The following is a 19865-nucleotide window of genomic DNA, read 5'->3' on the forward strand; positions in this document are numbered from 1 at the left end:
GAATGTTGTGGCTTGTTTGATCTTCGATCTAGACCACTCATACTTTCTCCGTATTGGCAATAAGGCTGTTTTTGTTTCTTATCATTCATGTGTTCACTGGAGTAGCACTTTTAATTTCCATCAATAATTTTTCCTTTGCGTTCACAACTTGGCTGTTTGCCACAAGAAGGCCTGGCTTTAGGCTGTCACGTCATTTGACATGGCTTCTTTACTAAGCTGAATCATTTCTAGCTTTTGATTTAAAGTGAGAGATTTGAAACTCCTGCTTTCACTTCAGCACTTAGAGATCATTGTAGGGTTATGAGTTGGCCTACTTTCAATATTGTTATGTTTCAGGGAATAGGAAGACCTGAGGAGAGGGAAAGAGAATGCTGTTTGGTAGAGCAGTCACACACACATGTATCAATTGAGTTCCCTGTCTCATATGAGCATGGTTTGTGGTGCCCCAAAATAGTTAAAATAGTAACATCAAAGAACACTGATCACAGATCCTCATGGCAGATACAATGATAATGAGTAAGTTTGAGATAATGCAAGAATTACCAAAATGTGACACAGAGTGTCATGGAGAGACATGAAGTGAGCACATGCTTTTAGAAAAATGGCACTGATAGGCTTGTTTGATGCAGATTTGCCACAAACCTTCAATTTGTAAAATGTGCAGTATCTGAGTAGTACAGTAAAGTGAAACACAGTAAAAGGAGGTAAAGTCGAGTTCAAGTTAACGAAAATGTTGCTTTAGGAGTAATTTTTGGATAAATCTTATCTCTGTTCCTCTTCCCCCCCGCCCCTCGCCAGTATTCCAGTCCTTCTCTTAGAAAATAATTCTTAATGTTTCATTGTTTAGAGAAAAAGGAGAGGTTATAAAAGGATGGTATAGTAATGGACAGTCTCAGGGAGAAGAATAGTTCTGATTCTTTTATATTAAATTTTAGTTTAGTTTTTTTAGTGTCTTATGGAGTAAGATAAGCCATTAACTTGGCAACCTCTATATTTGCATACTTAGTACATTCCCATGACTACATTTTTATCAGTAATGAAAAGTTTTCTACTAGATTTGGTGATAAAACACTTGAACCTGTTAATTAATTTTTTTTTTTTTTTGATGATTTCTGAATTCCACCTGTGGCAATGTGGAAAGAACACACAAATGTTGGACCCAGGCAAGTCACTTGAACCCTCTGGCTTATTAAGATCTGTTTCCGTTAGACTAGATTCTGATTTAATGCTATTAAAGTTGTAACATGGGAAATTTAAACAGTTGTTTTCAAAAGTATTTCAGAAGTAGTCTTTAAAAATTATTAATAACCACTTTGGATATACAGTGTAAGCTCTGTGAAACTGCTTTCTAACTTCTGAGTTACATATAAAAATGTGAGATTATTTTATTTGGTGAGTATTTTCAGAGCTGTTTATGAAGATTTTTAATAAAGCCATTTTTGGTTCATTTAAAAAAATCTGCCCTTATTAGCACTTTGTAGACTGCAGATTAGTAGGCTTTATTTTTTATTTTATTTTATTTTTCTGAGACAGAGTCTCACTCTGTTACCCAGGCTGGAGTGCAGTGGCATGATCTCAGCTCACCCTAACCTCCTCCTCCTGGGTTCAAGTGATATTCTTGTGCCTTAGCTTCCTGAGTATCTGAGATTACAGGCGCCTGCCACCATGCCCGGCTAATTTTTGTATTTTTATTAGAGACGGGGTTTTACCATGTAGGCCCGGCTGGTCTCAAACTCCTGACCTTAGGTGATCTGCCCATCTCAGCCTCCCAGTGTGCTGGGATTACAGACGTGAGCCACTGTGCTGGGCCTTTTGTAGACTTTAAATGTAGGCTAAAAATGGAGAATATATGCCTTGCTGCAGTGAGGAAATTACAAGGTCTGCAGGTTTTGATTGATATAACAGAAATTCTTTGTCATGTTTATTTCAGGCACCTCTTCCAAATTTTTTCCTTTTTTACTAAAAGTAAATGAGGTTTTTCAAGCTATAATAAGATATTTTTTACTGGTTTCATACTTTCTTCTTTCCTTCAGTTGTCTGTCTCTAGTTCTGTTGCTTCCTCTTTATGTACTTAATAAAACCAAGAGAAATAAAAAATGTTATGGTTTGTTTTAGAACATAAATGATTGTACAGTTTAATCTTTGATGAATTATTGTAGTTTACTTTTAGTAATTCATTAAAAAGGAGCATCTATCAAAAGTTTTATAGCCTAATTTGTAATGTAGCTTTTGGAAATGGAAAAGATAATTTATTCGTCTACTTAGGTTATTCCCTAATTTGCAGAGATATGTTGCCCATGATATTAAGGAAAAATCAATAGATCTTCTAAACATAATGTTTAATATTGTCTAATTATATATTAAAAACATTTTATAATGCAGAAATTTTAAAACGAATAGCATGTTATTATAGTTTTTAGTTTAATTGTGAAAAACTAGAGAGTACCTGTTTCTATAGTTATGCATTAGTTACTGAATTTAAAACTTCGTAAAGGACTCTTACAGGAAAAAGAGCTCAGAGGTGCCTTAGAGCTGATCTCATTCAATCACCATGTTTATAGATGAGAAAAGTTTCTCAGTTCATAAAGTCAATAAGTGTTATTTCCTAATGCCAGAACTCAGTTTAGAACCCAGTCTCCAGATTGTTCATAAATGTTTCACGAGACTTACAGCTTGGATATACTTTTTTTCATTACAATAAATCTAGAGTACCATGTGAAGTTTTAATTAACCTTAAAAGATAAAAGCTAAATTTTAAAAATCTCAAACCTTTTGGAAGGGCATTGTCATATTGTCCTTATTTGAAGCTGTCTTTTGCTCTTGCAGGCAGAAAGGAATTTATTTGCCACACAAAATGATAATTCAATGAAAATAAAGTCTCACATTTAAAAAATCAAGGCCTCAAGTTTACAAATTATTTAAGCCTCTTCCATTGTTTCTCATAGGGAGACTACTGAGAAGTAAGAAGACACTATACGTTTTATGTTTAATATCTAAAACATTATGCCTTAGATATGTTTCACTGTATCTATAGAAAATAAATCATAGGAAAATGTATTAAAGTGTTTTCTTACATCCAGAATTTATTGTCCCACTAGATTCCATTTGCTGAAAGCTAAACTGGCTTATTCATAACAGACTTGTACTTTTCAAAAATTCTACTGCTAAAAAATTGCTCTTGAGTGTGTATTTATTCAGTGAGTAGGTTGCCATTATCAAGAGAAATCAGACAAGTGTCTCTTACCTGGTTAATTTCTATAAGGACCCTCCTAGTTATGGTTACCCCCATTTGTTAATAGGAGTCTGGAAACACATCAGAATTATGATTGATCCATCCTTCCTTCCTTCCTTCCTTCCTTCCTTCCTTCCTTCCTTCCTTCCTTCCTTCCCTCCCTCCCTCCCTCCCTCCCTCCCTCCCTCCTTCCTTCCTTCCTTCCTTCCACTCTGGTAATGGACAGGACATAAGTGTATAGTGTGCTTCTTAGGCTAGGAGCCAGCATGTAAAAACTTGTAGCCTATCTTACATGTCTGTGTATATATGTGAAGTTCCCAGTAAGTACTCCCATTCTCCCAACATTTATCATTTGCCCATTTGCATTATTTAGTACTTTGTATATTATTAGTGTTCCTGTGCCAGAGTATAACCTAATAAAAGTTTCTAATTCTTATCTGTATTAATTTTCCTTGCATAAGTAATTGTAATTATTTTACCTCTTCATCCCCCTGCTTTCTAAGGATAAAATTAGCTTGTGGCTGGGCACAGTGGCATGGGCCTGTAGTTCTACTTACTATGAAGGCTGAGGCAAGAGGATCGCTGGAAGTCAGAAGTTGGATGTAGTAATGCACCCTGGTTGTACCTGTGAATTTCCATGGCACTCCAGCATGGGAAATACAATGAGGCTCTATCTCTTAAAAAGAAAAGATTTAGGGCCCAGTGCAGTGGCTCATGCTTGTAATCCCAGCACATTGGGAGGCTGAGGTAGGCAGATTTCTTGAGCCTAGGAGTTTGAGACCAGCCTGGGCAACAGAGCAAGACACCATCTCTGTTAACAAAAATACAAAAATTAGGCAGGCATGGTGGTACATGCCTGTGGACCCAGCTATGTGTAAGGCTGAGGTGGGAGGATTGCTTGAGCTCAGGAGTTCCAGGCTGCAGTGAGCTGTGGTCATGCCACTGCACTCCAGACTGGTTGACAGTGAGACCTTGTCTCGAAAAAATAATTATAGTAATAATTTTTAAAAGTTTGTGGTATGTGCTTTTAGGATAGGCTTATTCATTTCATTCCTTAGTGCCTTCTTGATTGTCTTAAATGGCTATGAAGTTAAAAGACTGTATATTGCTTTAATTAAACAAATGAGGTTTATAACAGGCAAAATCAAACTTTCGTTAACCTCTGTTTAGTGTATTTATATAAGAATGACCTTATGACATATTTTTTATGCCATGGTTTTATGACATTTGGAATATTTGTGAGGAAAATTTGTGGATAATGATAGCTATAGACTAGAGGGTTCCTTTAAACTCAAGGGAATCTGGCATGGGTTGTCAAACTGAAAATGTTCAGAAACTGAATTCTGTCTCCTCAAAGCCTCAAACTCCATGCTGAGAGTGATAAGAAGTTATTTCATTTATTTGTGATTTTAAACATAAGCACATTACCTATTGGTACAAACATATCAATAAACAAGAACATACTACCATGTAGGATGTTTTTAACTGAAGACAGGTTGAGAAGAGACATCTCTTCCTATAGTTCATTTCACAATGTTATTGAGTGTATATTATATTGCAGGCACGGTTATATGTGCTGTGGATACTGCAGTGTGAGAAGCAGGCATGTTCTTATATTTGTAAATTAAATGACAGATCTTCCTGACATAATGGTTTGTTCTGGTTTGGGCATATGTAGGTAATTCTTCCTGGTAAGGAAATAGGATTGTTGCAAATGAACCAGTGTAATGCATGCTGGGTTTTCAACTGTCCCTGCTTTGTACGTCTGAAGAGACCTACCTGTACTCTTCAGTCATAAATAAGAAAATAGATCAGACTTTTTGATTCATGACTATGCCTGGTGGCCCAGTCTTTACCTTTTGCTACCAGACACTACTTTTAGTTGGACAAATTTTAAGGGTAACATAGTTAAGATTAAGAGCCGTGTATAAATGACCTCAAAATGGATTTCAAATAGTGGGAGTAAATTGGAATTGCCCTGTCCTGGTTTTTTAGTTTTGCTTTCTTTGAGACCACAGGTATTCTAATTGCACCAGAGTGATTCTGGATTCACCAGAGTGATCCAGAGCCCCAGTCACTGGAGAAACAATGAACGTTCTTACAATGTGAGTGGTCACATTCACAAATGACCTCATAGGACACATGGTGGTATAGAAGGAAGAGGTACTAGACTCTTGAAAATCAGAACACCAAGGATCTGGTCTGTTTGACAATTTGTTGGAGTGTGCTCTTGAAAAAGACATTCAGCACCTCTAGGTTACAGTTTTTTCAGGTGAAGAGACTAGATACGAGTTGGGTCAGGTCTCTTGGTTCCGATTCTGTGAAATACTAGTGTGTTGCCTACTGATAATCAAAACCACCAAGGATCTCTTGACAGTCTGATGTTTCTACTAATCATCTTTTTAGTAATACTATTGTCAATGGTAAGTGTTTTTATTAAATCTTTATACCACTGTTTTTCTGGAAACAAGAAGAGCATTTTAAGTATTTCTGCTTAAAAATTTGGTTCTTCATGTGATCTAGACCAGAATCTGAAAGCACTTTCTTACAACTACATGCTTATTTAATTTGTGCCGTAATACTGAGGACATAGCTTAATAGTGCCAAGAAGATGATTAAATCACCACTCAGTGGCAGCCTACTTTTCCATGCTAATTGAAGAAAGTATTTTCGTCTCAGATTGGTTCGTAGGCATTAATTAATGAGAGGGGTTAATTATCCACATTTTTCTTAATATTTGTGTTCCCTACAGTATCTTTGGGGCGAGGTAGTATCTGTGTATTAAAGCAGTTATTGGAACTTTGTGTTGAAATATGCCTTTGCTGTCCTATAATTTTTTATTAATATGTTATAATACTAAATCTCATGTTTATCAGTTTATAATAGTTTTGTATCACATTCGTAAAACAAGCTTTCCACACTTGTCTGCGTTTAGAAACATGTTTAAAGAGGCAACAATAGTGTATTCCAGTAAAATAATACTTCTAAAACATATAATTTTATATAACTTTTAAGTATTAAATCACCTAGTATGTCTATTTAATATCAGTTTATTTATTGCTTATTTGTGCATTTCCTAATGTCAAATGTGGAAATATTTATCTTTCAATTTTCAGGCACAATGAGCCTAATATGTTATTTAGCAGTATAGTGTTAATGTGATACGTTTATGTTTAATTTTGAAATATTACCAAAGCATTATATTTAATAACTTATTTTGCTATAACTTCAAAGTAATAGAAAATTTTCCAGAATAGTAAAAGTAACTCCTGTAAACCCCTTATTTCCTTTATTTTGGTAAAAGTAAGCCCTTTAACCACACCCACTGGCTGTTTCCTTTTTGCCCCAATTTCTGTATCATTCTGTCCCTCTGTCTGCATATGTTTTCGTGAACCATTTGAAAGTAGGATGCAGCATCATTCCTTTAATCCTAAATACTTTAAGTATGTAGTTATTAAGACCAAGGACATTCTCTTTTATTATAGCACAGTTTGCAAAATGAGGAAGTTTATTATTGGTACCATACTATCTAATCCAAAGTTGCAACAGACGAACACGAGGAGCCTTTCTTGATATGAATCATTGAGAAGGATCTGTGAAGTCCCTGTCAAAAATACACAACCTAAGTCAAACCAACGAGCATGATCAGAAAAAGCCAAATTGATAGGCATTCCATAAAATAACCTGTACTCTTTGAAAATGTGAAGGTCAAGAAAATGCTAATTTTTGGTGCTCAGATTGTCTGGTTTGGTCAGTGGGCACTGCTCCAGTCTGCCTCTGTGGCCCTTTGACACATACTTTCTTACTGGTACAGCAGAATCTTTCAGACTTGTCTTTGCCCTGCCTCAGCCCTGCAGTCAGGCATTTCTCCAAGGACTCTGGTTACTTTGTTGAATAATGGTATTTGGGTTAGATATGCTCATCGCTACTGTCATATTATTGCTTCTAGCCTCTCTCAATGTACAAAGCTAGAAAATACACACTTGCACACACACACAAATCTACCAAATTTATACAGCTATTTATCGCATATTATGTTAAAAACTGAGTTCATATATCTTCTTTTGTGAAGAGTCTCCTTAGATCTTTTGCTTATTAAAAAAAAAATTGGGTTGCTTCCTTTGATATCACATTGCAAAAGTTCTTTATATGTTGTTTGTATAAAGTCCTTTATCATTTGTATCTATTGTGAATATTTCCTTCTAGGCAGTAGTTGCCTATTTATTTTCTCTTGATAAGCAGAAGATTTAATTTGGATGAAGTCAGAAAATGTAGTAGTTTTCATTGTACAGTTATTATTTGTCATATTGAACACAAGTCTACCTGCACCCAGGTAATGGAGATACTCTCTTGTGTTATCTTCGTTATAGTTTACAAATATAGTTTTTAGTGAGCCATTTTGAAATAATTTTTGTAAGTGATGTGAGGTTGCAGTTAACATCTCTTTTTTTTTTTTTTCCTATGTAGCTATCCAGTTATTTCAACATCATTTAAAATACTTTCCTTTCCCAGTGAATTACTTTGGTGCCTTTGCCAAAACTCATATAATCATGTGTGTTTGTTTCTGGATTCTATTCTATTTCATTCGTCCATTAGTATGTCATAATATCAAGAACACTGTCTTGATTACTATAGATTTGTAATAAGTCTTGAAGTCATATACTGAAAAATGTTAAAACATTTTTCCGCCTCCTAAAATTGTTTTGGCTCTTCTAGATCCTTTGAATATCTACTGAAATTTTAGAGTGACTGTGACAATATCTCCACCTAAGCTTGCATGAATTTATAGGTCACTTTGGGGAGAACTGATATTTTAACAACATTGAGTCCTCTGATCCATAATCATGATATTGATCTTCACCTATTTAGGTCTTTATTTTCTCTCTGCAATATATTTTAGTTTTTAATGTAAATGTCTTGTATATTTCTCTTATTAAGTGTATTTTTAGGTATTTTATAATGGTATTTTCTTTTCTTTTTTTTTGAGACAGAGTCTGGCTCTGTCATCAGGCACCAGGCTGGAGTGCAGTGGCACAATCTTGGCTCACTGCAACCTCTGCCTCCCGGGTTCAAGGAATTCTTCTGCCTCAGCCTCTCCAGTAGCTGGGACTATAGGCACACACCACCACACCCAGCTAATTTTTATATGTTTATTAGTAGAGACAGGGTTTCATCATGTTGGCCAGGATGGTCTCGATCTCTTGACCTCGTGAACTGCCTGCCTCGGCCTCCCAAAATGCTGGGATTACAGGCGTGAGCCACGGCACCCAGCCTATAATGGTATTTTCAAAATGAATTTTAAAAATTTTCTAATCATTTAAATAACCGATTTTTATATATTGACCATGAATTCTAGGACTTTGCTAAATTCATATATTAGTGCTATTAGTTGCTTAGTAGATTTCTTAGGATTTTCTGTATAAGCAATCAGGGCATCTACATGATTGCTTATTATATGATGTTTACGTCTTCCTTTGCCATCTTTCTGCTTTTTATTTCTTTAATTCACCCTATTGCACTCCCAGAAACTCTAGGACAGTGTTGAATAGACAAGGAAAGAGAGACATCTTTTCTATGTTTCTGGTCTAAAGGGGGAAAGCATTCTGCATTTAATGGATGATCACTAACATCCATTAAGTAGGATATTAGGTGATCCTTCCCACTCAAATACTTCTTTATTAGATTGCAGAGATGCTCTCTAGTCTTAGTTTGTTGAGGGTTTTTACTCATGAATAGCTTTTTTTTTTTGAGATGGAGTTTCGCTCTTGTTACCCAGGCTGGAGTGCAATGGCGCAATCTTGGCTCACCACAACCTCTGCCTCCTGGGTTCAAGTAATTCTCCCGCCTCAGCCTCCCGAGTAGCTGGGACTACAGGCGCGTGCCACCATGCCCAGCTAATCTTTGTATTTTTAGTAGAGACGGGGTTTCACCATGTTGACCAGGATGGTCTCGATATCTTGACCTCGTGATCCACCCGCCTCAGCCTCCCAAAGTGCTGGGATTACAGGCGTGAGCCACCGCGCCCGGCCACGAATAGTTTTTAATCATGAATTTTGTCAAGGCTTCTTTGACATCTATTTAGAGTAATATATAGTTTTTTTCTTTTAATAAGGTAATTCACAGTGATTGATGTTTGATAAACTGCCCTTGCTTGGTTGGAATAAACTCTACTTGATCATTGATGTCTTCCTCTTTTGCTTTCTGAAATAATTCATATAGGCTTGATACTTCGTAAGTGTTTTATGGAAATCCATCTGTGAAGCCATCTAGATTTGAGTTTTCTTTGTAGGAAAGTTTTGATGATGAATTCAATTTATTTAATATTTATGAAGATATTGAGATTTTCTATTTCATCTTGTTAATTTTGGTAACTTGTCTTCAAGGAATTTATTTCATCTAAGTTGTAAAATTTATTAGCATAAAGCTGTTCATCTTTCTTTATTACTATTTAAATGTCTTTAGTATCTATGGTTATTTCCTCTTTCATTACTGAAATTGATAATTTCTGTTACATTTCTAGAGAGTTTTTTGAGACATCAATTTGTTAATTACTGATGAAGAACTTTTGGCTTTGATGTTTTTCAAATGCTTTTTACTTAAGTTATTGGTTTCTACTGCTTTTTTTCTAAAGGTAGAAACATAGATTCTTAATTTTAAACATTTTTTTCTCTAATGTGAGATTTTAAGGCACTGCTTTGGTAGCATTCCATAAATTTTGATGTATATTTCTTATTTCAAAATATTTTCTTTCCCTCTTAATTTCTACGTTGAATGTTGGGTTATTTAGAAGTATATTAATTTCCAAATACTTGGATACTTTTCTGGATATTGTATTGCTATTGCTAACTTAATTCCTTTGTAGTCCTTGGAATTTCGGTCTTTGGAATTGCCTGTGACTTATTTTATGGCCCAGCATATTGTCTATCTTGCTGTACATTCCATATTTTTTGTTGTTGTTGTTTTTAATCCAGTTGTTATTAATATTAAAAGGGAATATTAAAATCTCAAACCATTATTATGTATTTATCTCTCCCTATCAGTCAATCAGTTTTTATTTAATGTGTTTTGAAGCTCTTTTATGCAGTGCATACAGTTTTAATTGTGTCTTTCTGATGAATTTATTCTTTCATCTTTAATAAACTCTCCTACCAAATGGCTTTGTGTTGATTTGGGCATATTAAAGAGTTACTATACTACTATACTCTATAAATACAAAAGTAAAGTGAAATTCAATACACCTACAGGAGTGTAAGTATGTTTTCAATGTTATGAGTATAGTTAATCAGAATATCTCCCCTAAGCCCTGAGCATAGAACAGTGGAACAGTTCCTAGTATCAATTTAGGATTCAGCAAAGTTAGTCACAGAGCTACATAGTGACATTCGTTTCTCTCTGCCCTTATGCTGAAAGTTTCTAGAACCCAGGGCTTAGCTCTCTGTTATTCTTATGTCTTTCTTACAATACTAACTAGAGTGTCCTACTAAGGTGGGGGTCAGAAAATGATACCCTAAAATATGGTGCGTTGACGTTCTGAGCTAAGGAAATAGCCTCAAGGTCTCTCCCCACCCTCCTTCTGTCTCTCCCAAAGCACAGGATGAGGCTGTTTTTCTGAACATAATGTTACTAAACATAATATTCAGTAGATGTTGGCCGATTGGCCAAATGACCCCTAAAAAATGCAAAACTCTATGTTTAAGAATACTTTTTAAATTTTGCTACTGACTGTCTAGCGTGCCTACATTTTTAGTCAGTGCTCATCTCAGCTGGTACTAATCTTTTTTTCTTTCTCTTTTAACAGATTACTTCTGTAACAGGATCACCAGTTTGCTCCACAAAGCACAATGTCTCGATCACGACAACCCCCACTTGTGACTGGCATCTCTCCAAATGAAGGGATACCATGGACAAAGGTCACAATCCGGGGAGAAAACCTGGGGACTGGCCCCACTGACCTCATAGGTAAGGGCAGCGGCCTTGCAACGCACCCTGATAATTGTATTTTTATGTGGAAAATGGAGACAAGATATGTAATTTTCAAATAGTGAAGGTGATAGAACAAACATCGTTGTGATCTCTACGGAATGCTCCAAAAAGATGTAAGAATTATCTGGCTTTCTGATTTTTCTGTGAAAATCATTATTTCGTCAAATCTTGGCCATATTGTTTTTCAAGTCCTTCAGAACATTTCCCAGGGCTGAGATTTGCCCCCAAATTTTCCTCAGCTTTGATGCCTTGATTGCCAAGAGAGCCGCTCTTATATTTTTGCTCCCATTAGTTTTTCTTCCCTTGGTTGACTTGTCTGTTGCTTTTCAAGTGCTCTGTGAATGATGCCTTTTCCATTCCTTATTGCTCCTAAAAGCAAGTCTCAGCCCCATCTTCTGGTGACAGGGGCAGCAGTTGGATCTATCTTCACTCCACCTAGCAGGCATGTTACCTCATCATGATCTGTGGATCCTATCTGGAGCAAGCCAAAGTTTAGTTTTTAGAGTCAGTTTATGTTTTTTATCTTTTCTAGCAACGTTTAAGCTCAATGAATGGTTAGAACACCACACATCCAGTTGGTGTGGTGCAAAAATTTTTGGATGCTGGCTTGCGTGGAGCATTTTCCCCTTCCCCTTTCTGTGATGTGGAGGCCTTTACTGTTTGCTTTTTCTTGAAGCACTTGGGTCTGTCAGTGCTTCTCAGCCCTGGCTTTTCTGAATCTCTCTAGAACTTTAAAGGTGAACGATTTGGCCTACTAAGTTTCAGTCTCTAAAGATGGAGCCTACACATTGTTTCCTAAAATATACATGGGTATTAGGGACAGCCAGGGTAGAGAGTGAATTTTAAATATAATTTTATGGGTAGTTATGATTACTTGTCTGTGAATTGCTCAGAGGGGTATACAGACACATTCAGAATGAGCAGAGTCCCCACTATGTGCTACCGAATGTATTTTCTGGCTTCCCATATAATTTTTTTCTGGACTCAAACATTTTCTTGACTCATTTCTGCACTGATGACGGAATTGTTGGTAAGGTACTTGAAATCACAAGTTAGAACTTGCTTTTCCTGCATTATGACTAAGATTGGTTTTTGGCCATTCAGAAAATGCTTTAAAAAGAAAAAGTGAATGGGAGCTCAGTACTCTGTTTAGTAACTGAGTTTTGCACTGCCTAGCCAATTCTTTTTGCTACCCTTATGTCTCATGTGATACTGTTTTCTCTAACTGTAGTTTTTGATTGTTTAGTAAACATCACTTCAATTTATTCCTGCAAAAATAGTCTTATCTAATCTTATGTCTTGGCTTTTGATAAAGCTCATTCCACATGTTTCTTTACCTAAATGGAAAAATCACCAGAATGCATGGCAATCTTCCCATACAGGTGGCGGTTCTGTCCGGAATTTCACTGGCAGTCATTGTGAGCTCCCAGACTGACAGTTAGTAGTCTAGGTAAATTTTAATCTTGTTTTAGCTTCAGGCAACGCTATTCTTATTTGATTAAGTACGTATTACTTTTCTAAACCATGCTAGTTCAGCTTTCAGCCTGCCTTATGTATTGCCAAGAAACTATTTTTTAAAAAAGCAAACTTAACCTGCTAAATAATTTAAGTGTTTTTAACTCAGATGATAACTGCACTAGCCAAGCAAAACACTATAAAAAGTACTTTACTTGGAATCTATGAGTTCCTTTTTTTTTCTTAAAAAAATGTGCTATTATGTTTCATGAAGCAGTTTTCTTAGCATAACTTAGCAAAACTGTGCTTAAGAAATAGATCTTATGATCTTCTTTCTTTTCATAACATTTAAAATGATCTGTTTGAATCTGTGTTTAAACTATTTGCTGATTATTCATTTTTTTGGAGTAAAAATATGTAACAGATATTAAATCAAAGGAATCTTGAAAGCAGCTATGATCCAATGAATAAACTATTGTTCTAGGGGCAGTTTTGTGCCAACATGTATCTTCATGCATGTCGTTCAGGTTTTCTCATGTGAACATTGTTTTAATACTTTGTATTTGAAATTTGCTCTTATTTTTTAATTTTAGTCACAAGATAGTTCTCTAGCAAAGAACTTATATTAGGGATGACTTTCTTCTTTTAATGAAGATACTATTCGTGTTTTTACATTGCTCCCTGACATTAATTACTGAGTTATTCTTCATTCTGAAGTGAGTTAATATTTAAAATCACAAAAATCTGGTATCAAAATACTTAAAAATATTAGGTAGTCTCTTGACCTGGAGTGATACCAAAATATCTACTGTTGATAATTACGCAGGTTACAAATGAAAATATTTGTTTAAAAACCATAGACTGGTTTATAGATGCACAAAATTACTTGAGCAAGTGAACATTGACATATTAGCAGTATTTCTCTTGTGAGGTGGGGTTTGGAGAGGCTTTCAGTCTCTTAAGTTATTTAAGTTTTTCATAACAAAAATTATTAGAAAAGAGATCAAAAACATGCCTGTTTTGAAAAAAAATGTTTGAATAATGAATACATTTAAAAGTATGTTATTATAATTAAAACATACCAATAGAAACTGTAGTCCCAAAGAAACCTTTTAATGCCATTATTAGACAAAGTTGCAGACATTAGTGAATTATCGGCATTTTATGTAAACCCTAAAATTCATTATTTCAAGAAATATATCTTTAAAATGTAGTTGTTTTTATTCCTTTATGATTTACCGTTCTTACTGAATAGTTTTTTAAGTTGGAACAAAAGATGATTTGACTTTGTCCCTTCATTTTAAAAGTCAGTTTGGCACTGGTTGAAGTCTTTCTGGTCTTTTGGCCCTTTCTGAAAAAGAGCCAAAAGAAAACATTGCAATTGCTAAACCTTACTGCTGAACATTATAGAAAGTTAAATAATGAGAAAAGAAAGTGTAAAGTGTCTGCCAGGCACGGTAGCTCACACCTGTAATCCCAGCACTTTGGGAGGCTGAGGCAGGTGGATTACTTGAGGCCAGGAGTTTTGAGACCAGCCTGACCAACATGGAGAAACCTGTCTCTTCAAAAAATACCAAAAAAAAAAAAAAAAAAAAATTTAGCCAGGCATGGTGGCGAACACCTGTAGTCCCAGCTCCTTGGAAGGCTGAGGCTGGAGAATTACTTGAGCATAGGAGGTGGAGGTTGCAGGGAGCTGAGATCACACCACTGCACTCTAGCCTCGGCAACTGAGCAAGACCCTGTCTTAAAAAAAGAAAACATGAAGTGTCTGTGCCTGTGCCACAAACATTCTGGTTCTCTTCTCCATAAATATTAATTACATTGGTCTCTGTTTTGTGGAAATGGAAAAACTAATAAAAGTAAGTTAGAAGGCTAGCTGACCAGTGTGGTGGTATGCTGGTATTCCCCCCTGGGCTGTCTGCCTTTCTCACTGCATCTTTCGGTGTCTCTCTGTTTGATCATTACCTAAATTTTGTTTTACATAGCGTGAGGGAGGTGACATCATGAGTTGACCTTTTGGGAGTGTAGGCTTACTGAAAGAGCAGAATGTAGTATAGTGACAGTTTCATAGGAAAACACTAGGGCAGGAGGAACTACTATGCTGGCAGCTGATACACTGTTGTAAAAGTGAGCTAGTAATCCAGTAATGCCTGAGCACACTCCACTAGATTACCCTACTCTAGGCTATGCTTAAATATAAAACCTACTCATGTGGAAGTGAACACTGGAAATATACATGAAGATTTTTTCAGGAAGATTGATGAATATTGAATGTTTTTAGAAAATGATATATAAATGTATTAATACATTTTCAAATTCTACATTAATAACTGAGGCTTCAAGTAATAGCAATAGTTTCCCTTTTATTACCTCTGAAAGCATTTTAAGATTCTTCTAATCTAAGTAATCTGGAATGCTAGGCATAGTTATTGTGGCCATTCATTTTCTAATTCTGTTGATGTTTGAAGAAACTTAAATGTAGCCTAAAAGAAGTCTTAAATATTAGAGAAAAAAGCAGATAAGAGGAAAAATCAATAGAGACAACAGTATATCTACAAATAATATTGGGTATATTCAACAGAAATATAATTATTGAACAAGAAAATTATTGCTAGATTTTAAAAATGTCATCTACATGATTAAGGTCTTCTCATTGTTCTTGTCTTTGAATTTTGTTATGCACCTGCATTTATTTTCAGGCTTGACAATTTGTGGCCATAACTGCCTCCTGACGGCAGAATGGATGTCTGCAAGTAAAATAGTATGTCGAGTGGGACAAGCCAAAAATGACAAAGGAGACATTATTGTCACCACTAAGTCAGGTGGCAAAGGAACCTCAACAGTCTCTTTCAAGCTACTCAAACCGGAGAAAATAGGTAAAGTCTTTCATGAGTTTATTCTATAAGAGAAAGTAAAAATGAGTTTGTCTTTTAAGATGTAAAACTGGTAGATTTTATAAACCTACGCACTTAGATTTAGTTTATGTTTATTTTGACAGGAATGGGATGTTGGTTAATATTTGTATTACTTTTGGGAAGGCAGTGTGTTGAAATAACAGTCAGCGAAACCTAAAGATGATGATCATGTGAGAACTATCCTCCTAAGTTCTTAAAATCTGTTTGTTCACTTGATATACCAGTTTCGGTTCCTTGATCTTGAATATAATGACATTGTTTTAAAACTATTAAACAAACAAGATTTGAGGTGAAAAGTCCTGATTTGGCCAATTTAGTAATAATATATCTAAATAATATTCCCTTTTCCTTCATTTTGTCTATCTTTCAAGGCCCGGGTGATACATTCCTGCCATGGCTGCTTTTAGGCTCCCACATTAGTTATACCCACTCATCGTTGAACCACACAGCACTTTATGTTTTCCTTCTTTATGCACTGACCACTTGCTGCCTTATGTTAGCTGTGTTAGGAATTTGGTCTGAGAAGTCATACTCTTTGAATTCTAACCTGAACTCTCTTACCATGACTAACTAACTTTAACACCTTATTTCTCCATGAGCAAAAGTGGAATAATATCGCCTACCTCATAGGATTGGGTGAGTTAGAACAGAAATGTAAAGTCTGTTTACAGAAATGTAAAGTCTGTAAGCATAGTCGCTTACCCAACAAATTAATAATTTCTAATTATATTTCTTGTAGCTATTTCTGTGTGTGTGTCTGTTTCCCTTTTTAGAAGAAGAGTAATGTCAGATTCATCTTTGTGGCACTGTAATGTCTTGCACATGGTCAGCACTTGATAAATATTTGTATAATGTAGGAGTATCGTAGGCATAATTAAACCCAGCCAGTGCTTCTCTTTATATGGAAAAATAAATAATTTTGCAAATTTTTTTTTTAAATCTCAGAGCATAGAGCCTTTCTGCAGCATTATTCTCTATAAATTCTTTGATTTTTTTTGTATAAATAAAAGTTCAAGGAATTTAAGGGAAAATGTAAAGTGGACTTTATATATGCACATGTACATGCATGTGTGCATATATGTATACATATAACATTTGTATTTTTGTTTACTCTTTTTTTTGTGTCTCCAAAACTAAACTGTGAAACTAAAGCAGGAACTTGTTATATGGGTTTTCTAGAGGAACATAAACATTTTGGTAAAATCTGATATCTTATTTATGTAGCAGATAAAGACAACTTAGGCAAAAGTAGTAATTTTATTATTCTAGAGCATTCAGCCCAGGGCCTAGCACATAGTAGACTTAGTAAAGGTTTCTTGGACTGAACTCAGGAGTGCCTGGACTTGAGCAGAAGCTCTGACAAAGCCCCTGTTGCATGCTGGCAGAACTGCAAGTGCTGAGGGAATGAGTGGGTTCCCAGAGGGCCCTGCAGCCACAGGTTGCCTGGTATTCAGACAGCCTTCTCCCAGGAAACCTTCTGATCCTTGCCTGTGGAGGCGGGCACACTTTGTCTGTACTCCCTGACCACTTGCTCTTTTTCTGTTGCAGCCCAGCGCCTTGGAGGCCTAGCTGGGAAGCCCTGTGCTAGGTTGAACAATAAAGAGCTCAGTCCTGTAAAGGAAGATGTTTATGTTGTCTTGTTCACAGGGTCCATACCCTGTCAGTTTTCCCTGAATAACCTGGCCATTTCCATTATATAAGCCATGCATTCTTAAAAGGTATTTGATTTAATCGTTAGATATTTTATTGAGTCTGCCAAATTGATTTCAGCCTAATATGGAAAAAACGTGCTGTTTCTACCATCTAGGACATGTCAAGCACTGATAATAGTAAAAAGCATGGGAACTAGCAAGTAGCGTAATATTTTTGCATAACTATTCATGAAAACATGCCAGTGTTTCTAGAGGAAAAGAAAATAAAAGATGTTTCTTGCGAGCTTTCAAGGACCATTTTAAAAACATTTGGTTTTCATTTATAGTGAAATGTCCTTACAGTAGCTTATGGAACCCAGAAGAAGAAACTTACAGTATTAAATATAAAATTATATGTGCATAATGGTTTTTCAGCATTTATCATAAACCAGAAATGTTCACTGAACTAACATTTAACTCCAGTGTTTTGTGCTTGGGTATTTCCCAGACATTTTCCAAGAGTTTACATTATTTCAGAATATTCTCTTGAATAAACAGATATTATAGGTTATCTTATTGCATCTTACATACTGACTTTTTGAATTTTTTATACAGATTTAATTAGTTACATTTATCAATGTTTAATTGTAGTGTTTATTATTTGTAAAATACTTTCGATGTAGCAAAACTTTTTCTAAACAGCTTAATTTGTCTTCTCTATTAAATAAAGTACAATGAAACCATAAGCCAAAGTGTTATTTTTGCCTTTTTATAGATTTTTTAGTGCTTATAATTAAAGCACTAGTCATTAAAAAAAAAACTTAGCTGTTATATCCTAAAATCTCTTAAAAATTATCCAACAGGCATTTTGTATTAGGTCTTTAGGAAGTAAGGTAATATGGCCAGACTTAGAAGGTACCTCCTCTAGCCTTCATCTTATTAAGCATGTGCTACTTCTTTCTGTAGGCATTTTGGATCAGTCTGCTGTGTGGGTTGATGAAATGAATTATTATGATATGCGTACTGACAGGAACAAAGGAATTCCACCCTTGTCCTTACGTCCTGCTAACCCCCTTGGCATTGAGATTGAAAAGTGAGTAGCATCTTGCCTTCAGTCTTCTTTATTTTTCAGTTGCTAAAAAGTTTTATATACTTACAGGAAAGGGACTCAAACTCCAGAAATGTCCCAGGAAACATGATTGAAGGTAACTTAGTTGTTTTGACATGGGTGTTATTTATGAAGCCTGGTTAGCTTTGCTGCAAGTAAACTGGCAATTAGTTAAAACTTATGGCTAAAACTACTTACCTCTTTAGTTTTTTTATTTTACATTCTGTGAAAAAGAAAAGTCTTTAACATGTTATCTGGAGATGGTTAAATAGCTAGATGGCACCTGAAGTCAAAATAGAATTCATAATCTGCCTCTTTGCTTGATTTTTCTAGAAGTATTTTAGAATAACTAGGTCTAATCTGGTCTTTATTTTGACATCTACCTCTGATTCTTGCTTAATCTAGACTTACTTAACTTTAATCATGAGAATTCAGCCAGGTAAATATCTTTCAATATACCTTATACCTGAGTCTGGAGGGTTTTTTTTTTTTATTGCATTTTAGGTTTTGGGGTACATGTGCAGAACATGCAAGATAGTTGCATAGGTACACATGTGGCAGTGTAATTTGCTGTCTTCCTCCCCTTCACCCACATCTGGCATTTCTCCCCATGCTATCCCTCCCCAGCTCCCCCTCTCCCGCTGACCCTCCCCTATTCCCCCCAATAGACCCCAGTGTGTAGTGCTCCTCTCTCTGTGTCCATGTGTTCTCATTATTCATCACCCGCCTAATGAGTGAGAATATGTGGTATTTCATTTTCTGTTCTTGTGTTAGTTTGCTGAGAATGATGTTCTCCAGATTCATCCATGTCCTTACAAAGGACACGAACTCATCATTTTTGATTGCTGCATGATATTCCATGGTGTATATGTGCCACATTTTACCAGTCCAGTCTATTATCGATGGGCATTTGGGTTGGTTCCAGGTCTTTGCCATTGTAAACAGTGCTGCAATGAACATTCGTGTCCATGTGTCCTTATAGTAGAACGATTTATAGTCCTTTGGATATATACCCAGTAATGGGATTGCTGGGTCAAATGGAATTTCTATTTCTAGGTCTTTGAGGAATTGCCACACTGTCTTCCACAATGGTTGAACTAATTTACACTCCCACCAACAGTGTAAAAGTGTTCCTATTTCTCCACATCCTCTCCAGCATCTGTTGTCTCCAGATTTTTTAATGATCACCATTCTAACTGTCATGAGATGGTATCTCAACGTAGTTTTGATTTGTATTTCTCTAATGACCAGAGACGATGAGCATTTTTTCATATGCTTGTTGGCCTCATGTATGTCTTCTTTTGTAAAGTGTCTGTTCATATCCTTTGCCCAGTTTTGAATGGGCTTGTTTGTTTTTTTCTTGTAAATCTGTTTGAGTTCTTTGTAAATTCTGGATATCAGCCCTTTGTCAGATGGGTAAACTGCAAAAATTTGTTCCAATTCTGTTGGTTGGCGATTCACTCTAGTGACTGTTTCTTTTGCCGTGCAGAAGCTGTGGAGTTTGATTAGGTCCCATTTGTCTATTTTGGCTTTTGCTGCCA

The 19865-nt window shown here is 35.7% G+C and overlaps 1 protein-coding gene across 4 annotated transcripts in view; it reads left to right on the top strand.

The window, feature by feature from the left end:
* EXOC2 (exocyst complex component 2) overlaps window positions 1-19865 on the top strand; it is a 227262-nt gene that overhangs the window by 51520 nt on the left and 155877 nt on the right. For 3 of the 4 annotated variants that reach the window (XM_054253780.2, XM_035295152.3, XM_054253781.2), the window contains exons 2-4: window positions 11031-11191; window positions 15370-15546; window positions 18183-18309. In XM_054253780.2, coding sequence (XP_054109755.1) covers window positions 11074-11191; window positions 15370-15546; window positions 18183-18309 — 422 coding nt within the window. In that variant the 5' untranslated portion in view covers window positions 11031-11073. Of the gene's footprint in view, window positions 1-11030; window positions 11192-12597; window positions 12666-15369; window positions 15547-18182; window positions 18310-19865 lie in introns of all 4 variants that reach the window. The other variant, XM_078368461.1, reaches the window with a different exon arrangement.

Source organism: Callithrix jacchus, chromosome 4 (assembly GCF_049354715.1).
Source record: "Callithrix jacchus isolate 240 chromosome 4, calJac240_pri, whole genome shotgun sequence".
In the NCBI taxonomy this organism is placed as follows: domain Eukaryota; kingdom Metazoa; phylum Chordata; class Mammalia; order Primates; family Cebidae; genus Callithrix; species Callithrix jacchus.